The sequence below is a fragment of the Rhinatrema bivittatum genome, chromosome 4, assembly GCF_901001135.1.
Source record: "Rhinatrema bivittatum chromosome 4, aRhiBiv1.1, whole genome shotgun sequence".
NCBI lineage: Eukaryota > Metazoa > Chordata > Amphibia > Gymnophiona > Rhinatrematidae > Rhinatrema > Rhinatrema bivittatum.
The window spans coordinates 248,819,396-248,840,715 of record NC_042618.1 but is presented as its reverse complement, the minus strand read 5'-3'; the positions used below and the strand labels follow the sequence as shown (position 1 = coordinate 248,840,715).

At 42.7% G+C, this 21,320-nt stretch overlaps 1 protein-coding gene across 2 annotated transcripts in view; it reads left to right on the top strand.

Moving 5' to 3' along the window:
* The window catches only part of IPO8 (importin 8), a 285,959-nt gene that overhangs the window by 19,668 nt on the left and 244,971 nt on the right, over positions 1–21,320 (top strand). For both annotated transcript variants that reach the window (XR_003856437.1, XM_029600000.1), the window contains exon 2: positions 12,730–12,811. Coding sequence is in view for 1 of the 2 variants with exons in the window: in XM_029600000.1 (XP_029455860.1) it covers positions 12,730–12,811 (82 nt within the window). In the remaining variant the exon portion in view is untranslated. The remainder of the gene's footprint in view (positions 1–12,729; positions 12,812–21,320) is intronic.

Sequence of the window (21,320 nt, the reverse complement as noted above, 5' to 3'; positions counted from 1 at the left end):
TTGGTTTGTTTTGGGTAATTTATTTGGGGCCTTCAGAATAGGGGGATTGATAGATAGGGCTACAAGTGTGCAGATCCCGACTTGTTTATTATTTGAGCGTGGAAATAGACGCGGTTCATTTGTGTATTCACCGATCAAAAACTGATCAGAGTGTGTGCAGGGCGTGGTTGTTTTTGAAGAAGGTGGCAAGTTTGATGTGTCCAGTTGAGAATGTTCGGGTGTATTTAGTGCAGCACCCGAAAGGGGGCCTGCAGTTTTTGCAGCGTGAAAATGGGAGCCCGCTCTCTAAGTATCAGTGTGTGGTTGTGATACGTAAGTATTTTGGGGGTTTTGGGTTTGGATATGAATCATTTCAGGACTCGCTCTTATCGCATTGGTAGAGATACTTCGGCAGCTGCAACAGGTTTATCGGAGGACGTGATTCACTGTATTGTTCGTTGGAAGTCTGATGCTTTTCAGACTTAGATTAAACTGCGGGAGCAATAGTAAATTTGGTTTGGGAGATATTGTGATTTTTTCAGGAATTCTCAGCGGGGGAAGGATTGTTTGGCTCATTGGCCACTCGATGTGGTATGGGCTCAGGCGCGCTCAACATCAGCCCTATGGACTTCAGCTGGGCTTGGTGCTTAAGAGAGTTACAGTGCGATGGTTTGGAAGACGAAGGATGCAATGGGACCAGCTTCTGTCCTTTGAGTGAGCTGATGTGTAGTTGGGCTTTGCCAAAAATCCTGCTGTTGCAGGATTTGGGATGGACATGCTGATAGCTAATAGATGTTGTGTATAAGGATTTGTCTAAAGTAATGCTTTGTTTGCCAGACATGCATTTTTATTGGTCAGATATCATTGCAAGGCCTGCAGCTGCATATCAAGTGATTTGGGGTGGGGAAGGGCTAAATTGAATCAGGTAGAATCTTGTGGGCTGCTTGTGCCATTTTGTTCACATTGGATGGTATCCACTTATTAGAGGTGGGTCAGGATCTCTTCAGTAATGATTTACAGTAGGCCTTGGAATATGAGCTGTGTGGGGAAATTTAGGCTGCATCTTTGTGGGGAGGCTCATAAATTAGCTTTGCTGTTATGTGCCTGTGGCCGAAGACCCGAGCAGGTTGTTTGCTGGGTGGGGCCAACCACTTGTCTGGAGGGCCAGGACAGTTGGCACCAATGGAAGCTTTGGGGTATAGTGTGACTGCGTACATTTACATCCTCTTGTGAGGCTCCTTGTTGGGCTGTGATGGGGTGGCACTGGGTGCTGCTGGATGCTTGCAGGCCGGGTGGCCTGGGCGTGGCACATTTTACTGGGGTGTAGCAAATGCCCACGAGGCAATTATTGGTTGTCATTGGCTTGTGAGATATGATCTTGCTCGGGTGTTGATTATTTGTTGTGAATTGTATTCAATAAAAGTTGCAGCCTTTAATTCCTAAGAATCTGTGTCTGGACTTTGATGGGTGGGTATATTGTCTAAAGTTGGGGATTGTAAAGAGTGCAGGCGGAGGTGAGGCAGCTTGTCCTGGATGCCCTATGTCATGCATACTACAGCTTTAAACTTTGCAGCTATTAGATTATCTGGCTATCTTTATACACAGGATACTGTCATAGGAGATGATAAAAGGTCAATGGAATGTTAAGGTTTTACACACTAAGATATTTGATATTTTCTCCATAGGCCATGGAATATATTTGGAAGTGAATACATTTTTTCAGTAGCTTCTCTGATATACAAATGCAGCGTCCATATAGTAAAGCGTGTGGTTTTTCACTTTTTCCAAGTTCCTTTCCTTTCAGAGCTTAACTATACCTTCAGCAAATATCACTTTCGTTTTTCCCAATCTGAGCCTTTTAAGTGTTTAGTTAGATGACCAAGGAACAAATATATTCACTTATTTTGCTCTAATCTGAGAATTTTTCTCTCTAGCCCATTCCGTTTTTGTAACTTCTAAAGGCAAATTGTTTGCATACTCTGCAGGTGAATTTCTAACATTTCCTAATCACAGTAGTAAAAATACTAAATTTTGTACTCCTTTTATTCAGCTTGTTTCTAGCTGTATATAAAGTTTGGCCTATATATCATGCCCCCTCTCCTCTTGTGATACCCATTCAGTTTATTCGCTCCTCCCCCTCATTCACCTGCTGTTTCCCACCCCTCCACAAACCCCTAACTCATCTCAGGTTATTCCCTTCCTCCCACAAACACCTCATTTACTTACCCCTGTGAACGCCTCTCACTCACCCAGTTCGCTCCCACTCAACAAACCCTCACCTTAGCTGATCCTCCACCCCAAGGAATCTCTCATTCACCCCAGTTTGCTCCCTCCCCCACCCCACAAAGCCCCCACTTTCCCCACTTACTCAGTAATTGTGTTCCATATATTGTGGTGATAAAATTTTCCATATCACCGATCTACTTTCGGTTGGTTGCTTTCTTGTTATGTTGATATCTGCTTCCGTGTTGCTTTTTGGAACCATTCCACTTACTCAGTGACACAATCCTGTTCTGTGCATTCACTCCATCCCTGATCCCAAGTTCACTCCCTCCTTCCTCCACCCGTATTCCCTTGCTCACCTGCTTCAATGACTGTAAAAAAGGAGGAGGAGGAGGGCAGCCTTGTAGCGCCTCTAATACGTCGTCCTTCCTCCCCTGCCAGCAGGGCCTGAGTATCATTATGCACTTTGAAGATTGTGACAAAAAGTGCCAGGCATCACTCAGGGTGTCTGGTCAGTAACAAATACACAGATTAAAATCGAGCAAACATGAAAAGGATATATTTTATTTTATTAAGTAAACTAAGAGAAAGCATATAGAAACAGAAAACCTCTCTCTGCTTCAACAGTTGTAAAAGAGGAATTGGATTCAGACAACCAATGCTGGGCCCTGACTCTTATGGTCCAGGGTACTGATACGCAGACATTGGGGGGGGAAAAAGCACAGGACTACTTCTATAGCCATATCCACAAGCAAAATATGTTCAAGTAGCATTGTCTGAATTATCAAGGCTGCTCACCCTGCAAAAATGTTGCTAGCAGTAATTTTGTTATAGGTTAGCCAGTTGCTTAGTTAACATAAGGTTTGGGAGTAACTACATTGAGCAGAAGGTACAACCCTTAACAGAAAATGGGGGTAACCTGCATGGCAATGCAATCGCTACCATAAGAAACTTGCTGGGCAGACTGGATTGGACCATTTGGTCTTTTTCTGCCATCATTACTATGTTACTATAAACTACATTGACAGTATATTAGACATCCTCTTTGTTGGCTGCTGCGGGATGCCATCCTGTTGCAGCTAAAGATGGCCACCTATTCCATGGCAGCCAGAGAGGGAGAGGGCTGCCGTGGGACCCCATCCCGTAGTGAACAAAGGAGAGCGCTGCCAGGGAACCAATCGCACGTCAGATGAAGAAGGGGTTCTGAAGTGGCTGAAGAAGGGGGCCGTGTGTGAGTGGGGCGCCTATTTGTGTGTGTATATGTATGTGTATTCCTTACATTAAAATCGACAACTCCAACATTCAAATGAAAAATCCAATAAAGGATCTTGGTATCTGGATTGATTATGACCTGAGCCTTAAAAATTGCATAGCTATAAAAACGAGAGAAGGCTTTCATAAACTCCAGATCCTCAAACATCTCAAACCATTACTGTACCCGAATGACTTCAGAACAATTCTTCAGACCCTCATTTTCTCGAGCCTAGATTATTGCAACGCAATTTTCTTAGGACTACCTAAATCCTCCCTAAAATCACTACAATTACTTCAAAATGCTGCTGCACGAGTGCTCACCGGAAAAAGGAAGTTTGATCACATCTCCCCAACTCTAAAAAACCTTCACTGGTTACCAATTTCACAAAGAATCAAATACAAATCCTTAACCATTCTACATAACGAAATTTACAAAGACAACAATTCATCTCTGGACAACATGATTGCAATTCACAAGTCACCCCGCTCTTCAAGATCTTCTGACAAATTACAGCTATTCATTCCTCCTCTCTCATCTGCAAAACTATCCTCTACTAGACATAGAGCCTTCTCTATAGCTGGACCAATAGAATGGAACTCTATCCCAGGATACCTAAGTTCCATCAAAGACTCCAAAACATTAAAAAAAGAACTAAAAACATGGTTGTTTAGACAATCATACACAGACTGATATGACCTATATATACCAATATCAACCTTCATCTTGAACCCAAATACTTCTTTAACAAGTTTATTCTAAATTAAGCTTTACATTGTCTCATTCTAACATGTTATACTCTGCCTTTGCCGAGATGTTACATATTTCTTTGTATTGTGTTATAATCTATAACCTGTTCATTGTATGAATTTGTTACACTGTAAACCGGAGTGAAGGCATTCAGCTATACTTCGGTATAAAAAAGAATATAAATAAATAAATATATATATGTGTGTGTGTGTGTGAGCCTATTTGTATATGTGTGTGTGGGTGTGTGAGCCTATTTGTATATATGTGTGTGTGTGTGTGTGAGAGCCTATTTGTATATACATATGTGTTTGTGGGAGCCTATTTGTATATATATATATATGTGTGTGTGTGTGTTGGAGCCTATTTGTATATGTACGTGTGTGTGTGTGTGTGTGGGAGCCTATTTGTGTATATACGTGTGTGTGTGTGAGAGCCTATTTGTGTGTATATACGTGTGTGTGTGAGTGGGAGCCTATTTGTATATGTACGTGTGTGAGTGGGAGCGGGAGACTATTTATATATTCATGTGTGTGTGAGTGGGAGCCTATTTGTATATGTACGTGTGTGGGTGTGACTGGGAGCCTATTTGTATATATACGTGTGTGTGTGTGTGACTGGGAGCCTATTTGTGTATATACGTGTGTGTGTGTGTGTGTGAGTGGGAGCCTATTTGTGTATATACGTGCGTGTGAGTGGGAGCCTATTTGTGTATATACGTGTGTGTGTGTGGGGGGGGAAGCCTATTTGTGTATATACGTGTGTGTGAGTGGGAGCCTATTTGTGTATATACGTGTGTGTGAGTGGGAGCCTATTTGTGTATATACGTGTGTGTGAGTGGGAGCCTATTTGTGTATATACGTGTGTGAGTGGGAGCCCATTTGTGTATATACATGTGTGTGTGTGTGTGAGTGGGAGCCTATTTGTGTATATATGTGAGTGTGAGCCTATTTGTGTATATACGTGTGTGTGTGTGAGTGGGAGCCTATTTGTGTATATACGTGTGTGTGAGTGGGAGCCTATTTGTGTATATACGTGTGTGTGTGTGACTGGGAGCCTAATTGTGTATATACGTGTGTGTGTGTGGGGGGGGGAAGCCTATTTGTGTATATACGTGTGTGTGAGTGGGAGCCTATTTGTGTATATACGTGTGTGAGTGGGAGCCCATTTGTGTATATACGTGTGTGTGTGTGTGAGTGGGAGCCTATTTGTGTATATACGTGTGTGTGTGTGGGAGGCTATTTGTGTATATACGTGTGTGAGTGGGAGCCTATTTGTGTATATACGTGTGTGTGTGTGTGTGGGAGTTGAAGCCTATTTGTGTATATACGTGTGTGTGTGTGTGTGTGTGTGTGTGTGGGAGCCTATTTGTGTATATACGTGTGTTGGTGAGAGTGGGAGCCTATTTGTGTATATACATGTATGAGTGGGAGCCTATTTGTGTATATACGTGTGTGTGTGAGCCTCAGACACACACACATGTGTGTATATATATACACGTGTGTATATATATACATGTGTGTGTGTATGTATGTATATATATATAATATGGTTATATGCCAAAAAACGCTTATTGAGCAATATAGGTATTCTTGGGAGATGCTGGATGCCCGTTCTCTGATAAACTGACCACCGGCATCTTGTCGTGTATATGACCTGATCCTTCTTTTGTAGGTAAAATACAATACAGTACTAGGTCAGAAATTCTTAAGTTGCATGACCACCTAGAGTATCATTTACATAGGTTGTCATGTCAACAGCATGATAGAATATCCCTAAACTACCCATACCAGTTGTCCAAGTTGGGGCCCATTTACCATCACTCTTTAGATAATCCTTTGTTCTGTCAAAATCTTGCTGTTCAGGGCAATCGTTATATCTTAGGCTGTGTGCTGTGTTTACAGAAGCCCCTGTAATGACATTCTAGCCTGAGGTTCTAACTATTGCCTTCTGCTCTTGTGACCCTATAATTAGGCATCACAAATTGTAGCCAGCTTCAACTGCTATCCAAGTGTCCTTGGAATTCCTCCAGGTCAGGCTCAGTAGGGCATTTAAAGTTCACATAGCCAGAAAGGCTAAGATACAGAGGATTCTTGGTCAGTTGCCGTCTCCATGTTGGTCTCAAGCTCAGGTAGTAGTATATAACCCATTGGTCTGGACTGAACTATGGTATTACAGGAACAAAAATTAGCAGGTAATAACCAATTTTCCTATATTCCTCACCAGACCTGCAATCTGGTCAAGCAACTGATGTCTTTTGACCTGTCATAGACGTTGGTACATCCTCTTCTGAGATAAATTCCTGCATCTGGATTGGTGGATTATTGAAGGAGAGTGGAACGATGGAACACACTGGATTTGGTGTTTCTAGGTGAAATCCTCTGAGCTTCCTTGTTGAAGTGAAAGTTCTAATTATTGGAGGGCGCAGCGGTAATATGACCCTCTCCCCTGCAGATCTAGTATGGGTTGCATAAAGTTGGTGAGTTTGTGCCAACTGCTTTGATGGAATGGAATGCTTGGATGCTTTGGAAGAACTGGACTTAGACTGTGTCTATGAAGCCAGTGGTGAAGGAAGATGTTGGCCTAATGTAAGCACTGATAACATGAAATGTGTTGGCAGTGTACCGTATGTCCTTGTGCCATGCATTGCCATTCTTTGGAGATCCAGATACACCATATATCTTCAAGATGCATTGATGAAGCCCGACTGTAGGCATGGAGGGCTTTGATACATTGGGCGCATCAAGCACATTGGTGCACTGTGTATTGATGTATAGATGAGATGCTTCATGTATCGGGTGTGCTGATATACTTTTGTGCTGATAGCACCGATGATGATATGGGTGCCGATACACTCCGGATCCAGGGAATGACACTGCTACTACTTCGATGCAAGAGCAGCTGACTAAACTCTACCCCATGGCTTCAACCTAGGCCAATCGGGGATTCTTTTGAGGGGCTCCTGCTCAACACTTTTCCCAGTGAGGCAGAGGATGCTGCACTGCAGGAAGAGGATTTGCTGTGAATTTAAAGAGATTTATGAGGATCCTCAATTCAAATTTCCCTGGAATGTGGAGAGTGTCTACAAGCATAGCAATTTGCCTGGCCATGTTTCAGACCAAGGTACCAATAGCAGAGCTCATGACAGTCGATGAAGGACATTACCTTGTAACAGATGCAACTTTTTAAGCTGCTTACCAATGTTTTTTTCTTCTCCAACATGTTGAAGAGGCAAGGCCTTTGGAAAGGTCCAACAAAACAAAACGGAAGATGGTCAAGCGTAGCCAAGGCAAACAAAACAAAAACAAGACCGTATGTCGTGGAATGAAGTTCTTTTATTAATGTAATTAAATACATTGTCAAACTCTGGCAGAGTTTCGCCTATTCAGCTGCATCAGGGGCTTAATTGTCTTTGTATTGTATTTAATATTACACAATTGATCTTGTGTGTACCAGTGCATCAAAAGAAATAGTAGTACAGAATATTAGGACTTATTGGACACCTTGCAGCTGAATAGGCGAAACTCTGCCAGTCGGGCAATTTATTTAATTACATTAATAAAAGAACTTCATTCCACGACAAGGCCTTTGGGCATTATATCTATATCTATATTTTTACTTTCTAGGTGGCATTGAAAACTGCTGTTATGGGTGCTGCCAAGGCATCGAGGCAACTATGGAAGATATGTTAAAAAAAAAAAAAAAAAAAAAAGTTTTTTTGACGTTCAGAGAAAAAAGTGAGAAGAGTTGAGCCCGTCAGTGCTTGTGCTCGGACAAAAAAATGACTGGAGTTTCACAAGGCAAGGCCATATGGCAACTCCCGCACATACTCAGTAGAGCTCAAAGCTCTATTAGCTTGGAGAGATGATGGCATTTGGTGCTGTCGAGTGACTTCACCAATATGTAATTGCTTATTCAACTTGCTTATCAACAGAAAATATGCTGTCCATCAGAGGCATAGGGTGATTGATGAAAGTGGTTGCACTACAACATTTTCTGCTGCCATGTGACAGAGTCTGTGTTGCCTCCCCAGCTTGACATCATTGACAAAGACTGGGCCCACAGTGTCCCCTTTGCTAACACACGTGACTTTGATGATGTCAGGTTGGGGGAAGCAGTTAAGAATGTTAGCAGCCTGGAGCAGGAGCAGGGTGTTACTTTATCAGTATTTGGTGCTAGCATTCATGAGTGGCTCAAGGTAGTCTGCTGACTGAAGTGAGGGATGAGATCGTCTCCCAAAGGGATACACTTTATATGAGGCAGACCCTCACTAATTCACCATACACACACAAAAAAATTCATATTCTGAGATCACCTGATGAGTAACAGCCACACTTATTGTAAACCGAGGTGATGTTACTTACGTACTCCGGTATAAAAAAAATCTATAAATAAATAAACTGTTGTGATCTGATTTTGGAACAATGGTATATAAAATGCCTAAATAAATAAAAAATTAATACAAAACCCTGCAAAAAAGACATTCAGAACCTATGTAACAAACCTGCCGTTCCATAATATACCTGCCTCATTCAATCTGAATTATGACTTTGCCTGAATTGTAGGGGGGGGGGGGAACCTTCCAGAGGAGTGAAGTGTGCTGCAGGCCTAAATTCTGGGTCTAGGAACGGGTCCTTGCCAACCGAGCCTGTTAGCCCCTCCCTTGGCTGTGATATTACAGATTTCGCCGACCCTAACCCTTGGCCTATACAAGACACAACGCTGCTGTGTAGCGGCGGGCCAAAGGAGGATGCCGCTTAGTGAATCTCTTGGTGAGAACTTGGTAGGAAGGGGTGGTGGGGTGGCAGTGAAAGCTAGCTGTAAGTGGTCTGTGGAACACATTTTTTTCTCATATTCACTGTCTCTAAGTGGATGTGTTAATTGCGGTGGGTAAGAAGGTAAAGGTGAGAATTTTACTAGTAAATTCACCTCTGGGTTTCGGTATAAGTAGAGATGAAGACCTTATTGAATTTATTGGAGCGATTGAATTGCACTTTAAGGATTTAATTATTGTGGGTGATATTAATCTTCATGTAGATGATTTGTCTTGTAGGTTAGCTAGTAGCTTAAAGGATGCATTGCAGATGTTTGAATCTGGATCTAATAATAGGCCCTATGAATATGAGCAGAGAAGTTATTTAAAGCAGGGGGGGCAGAGAAGAAATGATTTGGTTTGGTTTGACCATAAAGTTATAAATTCCTGTTTTGTGTTGCAGGAGAGTTGGTTAGAATAGAGGCATAGAAATTGAAAGGAAGAGAAGGGGCAAGATAGATATGGAAAATGTGACTACTTTGTGGACTTATAGAACAGCAGTAAAGGATTTGGTGGATAGGTGGAATGTGATAGTGTCTGATAGTTTGATTAAGGTTGCCCCTGTTAAAGTCTTAGGGAGGTTGTCAAAGGGAATCACCACCTTGATTTTCTCCAGATTTGGGGAAATTACAAAGAGGTTAGGAAATTGGAAAGGAGATGTATGAAATCACATTGTTGGGACGATAGGATGTATTGACGTAAATTAGCTAATGGCTACTTTGCAAACATAGGACAGGCTAAGAAAAAGTATTTTGAGAGACAAATTGAAATGTTTAAAAATAGATTATCTGAGATTTTTGGAATTATCCAAGGGTTGGTGAGGAAATTTATTTTCCATGAGGTCATTCTGGAGTCTTTGAATAGGAATAGCTTTGAAATTTTGAACTGAGAAGGTTGAGAGGTTTAGGCAACAATTAAAGGGAGTAACTGGAATATAAGGGGGAGCTAGAGGTGAGGGTGATGTGGTTTTATCAGATGAGATATAAGGAGAGAGGATGGGGTTGGAAGATGTTTTGCAAAGGAGTTACAAAGGGTTCTGTCTACATGTAAGGGGACAACGTCAGTTTGATCCCTGTCCTGCTTTTTTAGTAAAAGCATTGCCTGAAGACCTTCAGAGGGAGTTATTGAGGATTGTGAATGGGTCATTCAATGAGTTATCTTCCAGATACCTTAAAACAGTGATTTTTCCTTTGTTGCAAAATCAGTCTTTGGCCAATAGTGCATTTTGACTAAAATCAGTGAAAAAGCAGTATGCTCTAGATTGACCTAGTATGTAGATGAGATGGATGGATTGGATGAATGTCAATCCAGGTTTAGAAAAGGTTACAATAAGGAGACAACGCTTGTAGCTATTAATAATGATGTGCTCTGGTAAAGAGATAAGGGAGTCCCGGTATTTATGATACTGTTAGATTTCTAGTGCATTCGATTTGGTGGATCACCAAGTATTGTGCTTCATTTCTTATGGCTAGAATGGCAGTAGTTCAAGTACGAGAAGGAAGTTCAGCCTCTTTTGTTTTGAATTGTGGGATGCCACAGGGGTCACTGTTATCACCCCTGTTCAATCTGTTTATGAAGCCCTTAGGGCAGGTGATCCGAAGTTTGGTATTTCATGCATTTTTGTATGCAGATGATGTACAATTGATATATCCTGCTGCAATGGATTTGAGTGATTAGATGAGTAAAATCAACGAAGGATTAAAGGAGGGACTGTAAGTAGCTGGTTGGATAGAAATAAGTTGATATTAAATGAAAATAAGATAGAATGGTTGTTTGTTCCTGGGAAGTCTGAGATATCATCTATTAGAAATCTAACTATTAAAGGGAAGGTGATTGCTCCCTCATTGCCAGTAAGGAGTTTGGGGGTTCAGGTGGATTCAGAGTTCTCTTATGAACCTTATCTGGCAAAGATGGTTAGAAGGGTGTTTATGAAATTGAGACAGGAAAGTTGAAATCTTTTTTAAGTTTTTCTGCATTTTGTATTGAAATTCAGGCTGTGGTTTCATTGATATTTGACTATTGTAATAGGATTTTGGTGGGGTTGCCTAATAAATGTATGCATCGAATACAGGTATTTCAAAATATGATGGCAAGATTGATTTTCCGATGGCTGATGAGATTAAGTTCTAAGCCTTTATTAAGATCTCTTTATTGGCTTCCAATTAAGGAGACAATTAAATTTAAAATTATGATATTAAAGTTTAGATCTGTGCAAGGGACAGGAGCAGTTTATTTACAGAAGCTGGTGAAATTATATTTCAAAGTGTAACCTTAGGTCTTCTTATGGGGTGTTGGTGCAGGATCCATCTGTGTAGAAGACCTGTAAAGAGTCTGACCGTAATAGAGTATTTTCTGTTTGTGGACCAGAAGTTTGGAATTTGGCTCTAACTTGAAAAAAATTAACAAATCCAGTGTAAAAAGTCTGCAGATTGGGTAAAAAGTAGCTAAAACCACAGTATGAATACTGAACATGGGAAGAAGGGATATTGAAAATGATTCAACACTCATAAACCTTAAAATGTTTATATATACGGTAGGTTGGTTTTTTTTTGGTGGGGGAGGGGGGGGGTTGCCATACTGCTAGGACCTGAGAGACTACTTGCATCCTGCAGGGCACTTTTCACTGAACGAGATTCTGGGACTCTATTGATCTTGTAAGGACTAGCCCAGGCTGAGCCTTGCTCCCAGCTTCCCAGGCTCCTCTGCTAGCAGCTTTCATTCTCTTTCGCTTGCTTGTGGCAAAGTGCCAAATGCTTGCTAATTTGTTTTCTCTTAACGTCTGAGAGGAAGTGCAACATCTGTGGCAGGAGGTTATTCAAATGATTTTTTTTTATTAAAAATGTATTGTACGTTTTTGTACTTTTTGCTATAAGTGGTTAACAATGTTGGGGACAAGGCAGAGCTCTCCCTCCTTTCTCCTTGTGACCTCATTGGATTCCACAGTTGTCGGGTGGGTGGAGGTGGGGGTGGGTGGAGCCAGAGGAGCTTTCACTCTTTGGTACTTTCCTGCAACCTCTAGCCAGAGAACATCTCACTCTCTTGTTCTTTCAGCTATGCTCTGTTACTAGGAAACCCAGTGGAAATTTCAGAGCTGCGAGAAAGTCGCTAAGTTTGTAGCTAAATTAGCACCCTGTTGCATTCACATTTCTAAACTTTTCATCTGATTCCAAGTGTCACCAGGTCTAATGACAAAAACCACTAAATTGGCAACACTGATTCCCAGCCAAGACTAGAGAACTCTAGCACCTTCTGGGCTAGTTTTCTGTTGAAAGAGGCAATCAAGGCACATAGTACTAGCATTAGCTCCCTCACCAGTGGCTTCCTGACTAGCAATAATTTTCTGGCCAGTGCCACTGCAGGATGTTAGTCTTATAGACAAGTCAAATCCCATGCCTCTGTTTACAGAGGTCAAATACCACCTGCAGGCCAGTACAGAGGAAATGAGCCACATGAAGTATTTTCCTTATATCAGTTTGTATAATTTATGTAGTATTTAGCAATGACACTGGAATAAATATTCCTAAATTGCAAAAGTGCAGTGGCAGAAATGATTTTTAGAAAGGTCAAAGTGACCTTAATTGGATAAATTCAGTCTGTTGGATTTTCTCTCACAGTTTTGTAGGAAAAATGACCATCAGTTTGGCAACTAATTGTTTAATGGAAATTGCATCCCTATAATGTTACCCGCATTGTATGTTTCTTGTTTTTTTTCTAGTCATATAAGATCATCAACTTTGCTCCCACATTACTTCAGATCATTGTGTCAGACCAGGTTGAATTTCCAGTTCGCCAAGCAGGTGAGTTAAAATTCCATTTGACCTGGAGTTGCTGAAGCTCTGTTACTCTTTACAGGGTGTTTGCTAAAACTTGTGGCACAAAAGAGGGAGGTATAGCTCATGTTTAAAAAAGATAGATAAATCTCTATCTCTATCTGTCTGTTTATCTCAAAGGAACTTAAATGCAGGGAACATGAAGAGAGGAGAAGGTACTGTGAGTTATCTTAGAAAGGGGAGATGGTGCTTCCACCTACACCAGTGTGGTCTACAGAACTCTGACATAGGCTGACAACCTGTACAGAGATCTGGTTGAAAGCATCCAAGAGGTAGGAATGTTGATTAGAGATTTGATAGAGATTGGAGTATTCCATCTGCAAAATTGGTTGGAAGTAGAGAGGTCCTGGACTCTCTTCCTAGGGTTTTCCTTAGACAAAGCATAATGTAACATATGAGAAAAAGGGCAATATTGGAACTGGTACTTATTCTCTGTTCTTCTGTCCAGTTAGGCAGCCACCTGAGCACCGGTGATCGTTTGTATGGCTTGATACAGTGGCTAAGGCAGAGAGGAGCTGCACAAAAGTCAGTCTTAGATTTCAAAAATGCTAGATTTGATAAATTGGAGAAGTACCTTAAGGAGGTGCTGGTGGGGTGGGAGGATTTATTTATTTCTCCGAGGACAAGCAGGATGGTAGTCCTCACACATAGGTGACATCATCAGATGGAGCCCCAACACGGGAAACTTATGTCAAAGTTTCTAGAACTTTGACTTGCCACACAGGACATGCCCAGCATGCCCTATATCATGCGTCCACGTGGGGTATTGGACTGTTATGGCCGCATCTGGGTTTAAATGATGCCCTTGATGCCCAAGGTCCATGTCCATCACGAACCCCATGATGAATGTGTCCTCTGCATGGGGGCATCGCATGACATCTGTGGTTATTGCAAATGTGCCCAGATGACCTCGAAAGGATGTAGTCTTCAGCTCGATAAGATGGATTGCTTCTTTGGGCTGGAGAAAACCGAGCCATCGGCATCTAAGGACCACAGAGATGCATCAATGGACACCGAGCTATCGACTGGTGGAATAGTCAGTTCCATCTTGTTCACAGATAGGGGTGTCGGAGACTGGCCATTGTCAGGTCTCTTCCAGGCCGAGGATGTCAGGTCCCTCGTCATCGGCCTCTGCACAAGGCCTTCATTGATGCACGGTGCATTGGCCTTCATTGATACACAGTGCCGGACACGGGGATGCGCCAGCTCATATTGTGATGCCCCCAATGTGATCCTGTGGTGAGGAGCCAGTCCTCCATCAGTGCCAGGAATCCGTGACGGTTTCCACCAGTCCTGATGCCAGACACCGATCCACCTCTTGGTTATGAAGAGGATCTGGCCACCCCTCCTTCCTCCCAGTCAGTGTTGGCATCAGCAGTGTTTGAGGAAGAGCTTGAGTGGTGAGTACAACTGGTGGTTGATATGAGGCAACTGTCTCATGGCACTGATGGCACCGGAACCAGCACCGTCCGTCTTGGAGCCGCTGTTGGAAAAGCTCCATGTGCTCATCGGTGTGTTACCAACCCAGCTGGCATCGGTTCCTGGGTTGATGTCTGTGCCCATCGGGGCACCGCAGCCTACCACTGCCAAATAAAGTGATCGTGGCTTGTTCCTTGGAGGAGGAAGCTCCACCTAGGCCAGCTGAGATGCCGAGGTCTGCAGCCCCCCCGTCCAGCTCCACCAGTGTCTGCACCTCTTGAAGAAGGAAGTGCCTGGTGCCCCATCCCCTGCCGATTTCTTTGAGATGAGGGCCTCTGTGTCCTCTGAGGGGATGACACCAAGGTGTCCTTCTCTGGCTCTGAGGGTCTCCCCTCAGAACATTCTCCTCAAGAAGATCGAAGGAAGTCTCCACCTGAGGACTTATTCACAGGGTTTGTTAGGGCGATGGTGGAGGCCATCCTGTTTGTTATTGATGGAGGAAGATGCCAGGCACAAAATGCTTGTGGAGACTACTAAGGAAATTGTGGTGGTCCTGGTATATGACTTCCTTAAGGAGTTACTGCTGAGGATTTGGGAACACCCCCTCAAGATGCCTCCCGTGAATAAAGAAGGCTGACTAGGTTTACCTCATCTAGAAGGCTCCCGGGTTCGATAAACGACAGCTTCCCTACAAGTTAGTGGTAGTCGAATCCGCTCTCAAGAGAGCCATGTGCTCTCAGACCCATTCCTTTGCGCCCCCAGGGAAGGATCACAGAGCGATGGACGCTCTTGGGGGAGAGATTTTTCAGGGAGCCATGCTTTTTGCCTGCATAGCTTCCTACCAGCTTTACATGAGCCAGTACTCTCGGGACATTTGGAAGCAGGTGTAGGAGGTGGCCAAGCAGTTGCCTCAGCAGCAGCAGGACACCCTTATGTCACTGGTGGTGGTGTTCTCTAAAGATGCTGCTTGTCAACATTTGATAAGTTCCATTTTGCAAATCCATGTGTAAATCCTTGAAAATGCTTTGTTACTAAACTCATTGTATATGACGACTATTTGATTTGGTCCCTCTCGAGGCACTTTGTCGAAACGTGGTCCATGTCGGGGGACCGCTAATGTATTTCTTTTTTTGTTAACTTTTTATTTGAGTAAACGCTAGAATACAGGCAAGACCTTCTTACATTACACAATCCTTCAACAATTTGGAGTAAAGTACAGAACAATGGATTTGCCCACCTCCCATTATACAGAATGATAACATTTCCAGTAGGGACCCAAATCTTGTTTAATACCACTTTATATTCTAACATATGTTAGTTTTTCACTTAGAGCAACCAAATGGACCTGAGTCCTCCAGTTTTCCAAAGTGGGTACTGATTTCCATTTCAGAGCTATTGATAAACATGCTGCATGCAACAGCTGCTATATCAGTAACATCTGGAACTTAATAAGTAACTGGTTACCTCATAATCCCCATAGACACAAACCGGGCATCAAAAACGAGCATTTTACCATTTGCTCAGTTATTTGCCCCACTCTCATCTAAAAGGCGTGAATATAGGGGTACCCCTACCATACATGCATATAGGAACCATCTTGCCCACACCCTTGCCAACATAAAGGAGAGGCTGTAGCTGAGAACTTACAAATGAGCATAGAATATCTATAACTGCGTATTATAAGTCTTACCGACAATTTGACCCTTTTCACACATAAAGAGGACCTATGTGCTTTACGCCAAATTATCCTCCACACCTTTGGTTCCAACTGAAGCCCCAGGTCCTCAGCCCATATCCTCTCCACCTTTAGAGTGGGTCATGGTCCAAATAAGTCTACATAATTACCCTGTACAATATTGAGCATGCTTTTCTCTTAGCAAAAACCTTTGCAAAGGCCCAGTCCAATGCCATCCATCTCTCTGCATTATCAACAATGTCTTGCTCAAATGATTATAGTATGACTGGGATCGATCCAGAATTTTAAACTTATCTTGGAGTTCTAAAAAAGATTTAACTGTCCTCTTCATACAGATCATTCAAACAGCGCAACTGTGCCTCCCACCATTGTTTTGCCCATTTAATATGTATAAAATGATAATGCTGGATTCTTCCAAAGAGGTGAAAAAGCCAAGTGGCCTTCCTAAGCCAAGTTTTCTACCTAACACCCTTCAAGATTTGACTGTACAGGCTGTTAGGGCAATTCCAACATGCCTTTCTTCTCCCGGATGATAACGATGTTGACGTAATTAATGAAATAAGATCTGTTCCCTCAGCTAAGTTTCTCTCGATGGCTAGCCACTGAAAAAATGTCCCTATATAGCCAAGAAGAAATTCTGCTTGAACGAGCAGCCTGAAAATACGCTTGCAAATCTGGGAATGCCATATCCCCCTATTCCTTAGGTCTACACAAAGTACGTATCTTTACCCTCACAAGTTTAGCTTCCCATAAAAAATCTTAAAGCATACTATTCACTACCGCAAAAACTTTCTTCAGAAGAAAACAAGACAAATGTTGAAACAAGTTAAACAGCTGAGGCAGGATGTTCATCTTGATAACGTTAATTCTACCTCCCCAAGAAATATAATAGCCCTTCCATTTCCACAGTCTTGCGGATCTTAGTAAAAATTGGTGCATAATTAAGCCTATAAAGATCTCCATATTACTTAGTATGAGAATACCTAGATATTTAATATGAGACAACGCCTTTCTGAAGGGAGCAAAATATCTCAGAATGTCCTCCACCCTACTAATACCAACAGGGAAAATCTCTGAATTATGATAATTAACTTTATAACCAGCCACTGCTGCACAAGCTGCTACCTCTGTTAAGAGTCTTGGCCCTGCCGCTTCGGGGTTGGTCAGAAATAGCAACACATCATCTGCATACAGAGATAAAGGATGCTGCTTCCCTCCCACAAGTATGCCCGATATCTCCCTTTTAGCTCGCAATCTAATCGCCAAGATCTCTATAGCCAAGTCAAAAAGCAATGAAGAAGGCGGGCAGCCTTGTCGAGTGCCTTTCTCAATGGGAAAGAACCCTAATAAATATCCATTCATAAGAACTCTTTCTCTCGGGTGATCATGCAACACTGTAATCCAATTGCAGAATTGCTCAGGGAACCCATATTTACTGAGAACAGCAAATAAGAAAGGCCATCATAGCCTGTCAAAGGCCTTTTCTGCATCTAAGCTGATTAGCAGCCCTGCGATCTTATTGCATTTAGCCAAAGCCATTATGTCAAATTTTCTTCTGGTGTTATCCACCGAGGACTGGCCCTTGGCAAACCTTGAGCGATCCTTCCCTATAAAGGACCCCATGCAGTTTTCTAGCCTAAAAGCTGCAACCTTAGCTAAGATCTTCACATCTGCATTCAGCAGGGATATGGGCCTATAGGCTTCTGGCTCAGAAGCTTCTTGGCCTGTGGTAAATTTTGAATGGAAGTATTGAGGCTTCTACCCTTAGCAGAATTTAAAACCAGGGAATCCTGCCTGGATAAAATATCCCACTTCCACTTCTATTTCCCTACCCTTTCTGCCTTGAGACAAAAAGTTTACTTTCAGAGGTGTGTTCGAATCTACCACAGAAATTTATTTACCATTAATTCATGCAGCACATCATGCATAAATAAACCAGTCAGTTTATTGTAAAAATATTTTCTTTATTTCAGATAAAGAAAGGCATGAATAAATATCTCTAAATGACTAAGAAACACTTTTATGTTCAAATCTTAACTTTACCAGAGTATATCCTACAATCAATGCAAGAGCCATTAATAAGGAAATTGAAATTATTAATATCAGATAAATGTCTGTTAATGTCATCTTTTTAGAAATTAATACATTTCTAATACATCTGCCAATCTAGAAACAATAGCAATTTAAAGGTTCTCATATACTTGAATAAAAGATTATATTTACCAATTATCTGAAGCACCCCGCTTGTGTCTCTCTCAATCACGTGCGAAGAAAGTCTAAGTAGCACCTCTCCTTCCCTTCTAACTGCTCTCAGTTTTATACACTTAAGACCCTTTGATCCAGGGTAGCTGTTACACTTCCATCAACACATCTATCTCTTAGTCTTTGAAGAACTTTTCTAGGGACCTTGACTAGGGTTCAATCAATTTTTCATATCAGAACAGTAAAATATATAATTTATTCTTATTCTGTTTATAGCTTCGCCCATTTTTGATTTTTAATTGGATTTCTTTTGTAGTTCTAAGAGAAAATCTTTTTCACTCCCTTCTGTCACAAGATTCACGCTTAATTGGCTGGCCATCTGTTTTTTAGGGTGGTCAATCATGACACCTGCGTTAGGATGCTCAATGTCATAAAATGCAGGTGCTTTCTTACTTGAGATAAGAGAAAGTGGTAAACAACTGTACTCTCAAAGTCTGAAAGTAGAGTAAAGGTGAAATCTTGAGGTCTTAAGTAGGGTAAAGGTGAAAGCTATGTGCTGGAGCTTTTTCAGCACAGCCATGACCGATGTCATGGCTTTTAAAAGTAAAGGCTTATGGGTATTAAATGCTAACATGTTTCTTTATGGCTAATTGATTACTGACTTCACTAAATATAAGTAATTATCAATAAAGCACAAAATATTAAGATATTTTCTGACAGGCCAGGTTTATGCAGCAATATAATAGTATCTATCAATGTCCCTGACTGTTCTGGATGCTGCTGCAGATAATCACGTATGTACTTCAATGGGCCAAGCATGACTAATATAAAACATTTATAGAAATCTGCAGGATAGACAACTGGCCTGGGCTTTTCTTAGCTGGGAGAGGTGAAATCGCCTCCTGCAGCTCTAATGTAGAGATAGGCACCGCCAATTTATTCTTCTGTGTTTGAGACAAAACAGATATGTCGTCCACCCCCTTCATTCCTGACAGCTACATCAGGGCTCACAGCCATCCTAGGTCCCAGACATAGCCGGCACCTCAGTCAACTCCAGGGGTGGGGTTGGTTGTAGCGAGCATAGTCCAGTTACCCATACCCGGGGCGATGAATACGCCGGTCAGGGGCAGGCTGCAGTTCGTTGTGAACCAGTGTCACCTCAGACCAATGGGTTCTTTCCATCATCCATCAAGAATACTGATTGACCTATTGGTTGCCCCACCAAATTGCCCTTTGAGCCCATTATGTAGGCCGGTAGCACATCTGGATGTACTACTAACTGAGCTCTCTTTCTTCTAATGGTCAGAACGGTCGAGCCTGTTCCACAAGGGCAAAGAGGGCAGGGGTACTTCCCAATTCCAAAGAAAACAGAAGAACTCCATCCCAAGGACCTTGAACTGAATTATCAAAAAGGAAAAGTTCAAGATGGTTTCCCTGGATATCTTGATCCCGCTTTTGTAAAAAGAGGACTGGTTATGCTCTCTTGGTCTGAAGGACGTGTACATCCACATTGAGATTTTCTTTAATCACCGGAAGTATCTCAGATTCGTGGTGGGAAAACAGCACTTCCAATATCTGGTGTTGTTGTTTGGATTCATCAGCCCCACCAGTCTTCACAAAATGCCTAGCCATGGTAGTGGCTCACTTGGGGGTGCATGTTTTCCCTTATCTGGATGATTGGCTGATCAAGAGCACATCTCAGCAGGGGCAGTTTTGTCCATGCGCTTGACCATCCGGGTGTTGGAGTCACTAGGGTTCATCATAAACTACCAGAAGTCCCATTTCAGCATGTCCCTTCATAGGAACCCTGCTAGACACGGCTCAGGCCAAGGCCTTCCTGCCTTATCAAAGGACCATCATTTTGATGACCATCGTGGCAGATTAAGCAGAGCCAGCAGGTGTCAGCCTGACACTTGTGGAGGTTGTTGGGCCATATGGCCGCAACCATCCATGTCACTCCCTTGGCACGATTGCACATGCACAAGGCCCAATGGACCTTGAGGTCACAGTGGCGCCAGGCCTTGCTGAACCTCCAGGATCGCATCAGAGTCACCTCGTCCATCCGGGATTCTTTGTCCTAGTGGTGGGTACTTTTGAATCTGATATGGGATCTCTTTCCAAAACGCTCATTACCAAATTGTCATAATTAGGGATGTATCCAACCTGGGCTGGGGAGCTCATATAGATGGGCTCAGCACACAGGGCCTCTGGTCTGCCCAGGAAAGCTGTTAACAAATCAACTTCCTGGAGCTTTGGGCAATCAGGTACGCGCTGTGGGCTTTCAGAGATAGACTGTCCAACAAAGTTGTCCTGATTCAAACAGACAACCAAGTGGCGATATGCTATGTCAAAAAGCAGGGAGGTATGGGATCATACCTCCTGTGTCAGGATGTGGTTCAGATTGGGTCATGGGCTATCCCATAGGATGGTGCTCAGGGCCATGTACCTGATCAGAATGGAGAATGTGTTAGCGGTCTGAGTAATGCCTTCAGACCCTGGACCAAGGGGTTGCAAATCGGATATTCCACCTCTGGGGGAACCCGGACGTGGATCTTTACGTATCCCCTTGCAACAGGAAGGTCCCTCTGTTCTGTTCCCTGAACAGGACAGACAGCAGACCAGCCTCAGTCGCCCTTCCCTGACATTGGGGCAAAGATCTTCTGTACACATATCCTCTGATTCTGTTAGTAGCGAAGACTGTGTTGAAGCTTCGTGAGGACAAGGGACTCTAAAACTCATAGCTGCTTATTGACCGAGACTGATCTGGTTTCCACTCCTGCGGGAGTTGTTCATCCGGAGGCCAATCAAGTCCGGGGACTTCCCCAGATATCAGGCAAGATCGAGGCAGGTTGAGACATCCCAACCTCCAGGCCCTGTCACTCACAGCCTGGATGTTGAGTGGTTAGTTTTACAACCACTTGATCTTTCAGAAGATGTGTCTCAAGGCCTGGTGGCTTCTAGAAAGCTTTCCACTAGAAAGTCCTATGGACTGAAATGGAAGAGGTTTTCTATGTGGTGTGAACAGAAGGCCCTAGATCCATTCTCCTGCACCACACAAAAACTGCTTCATTTCCTTCTACACCTTTCAGAAGCTGGCTTGAAAACCAACTCTGTTAGGGTTCATCTGAGTGCAGTTGATGTATACAACCATGATGTAGA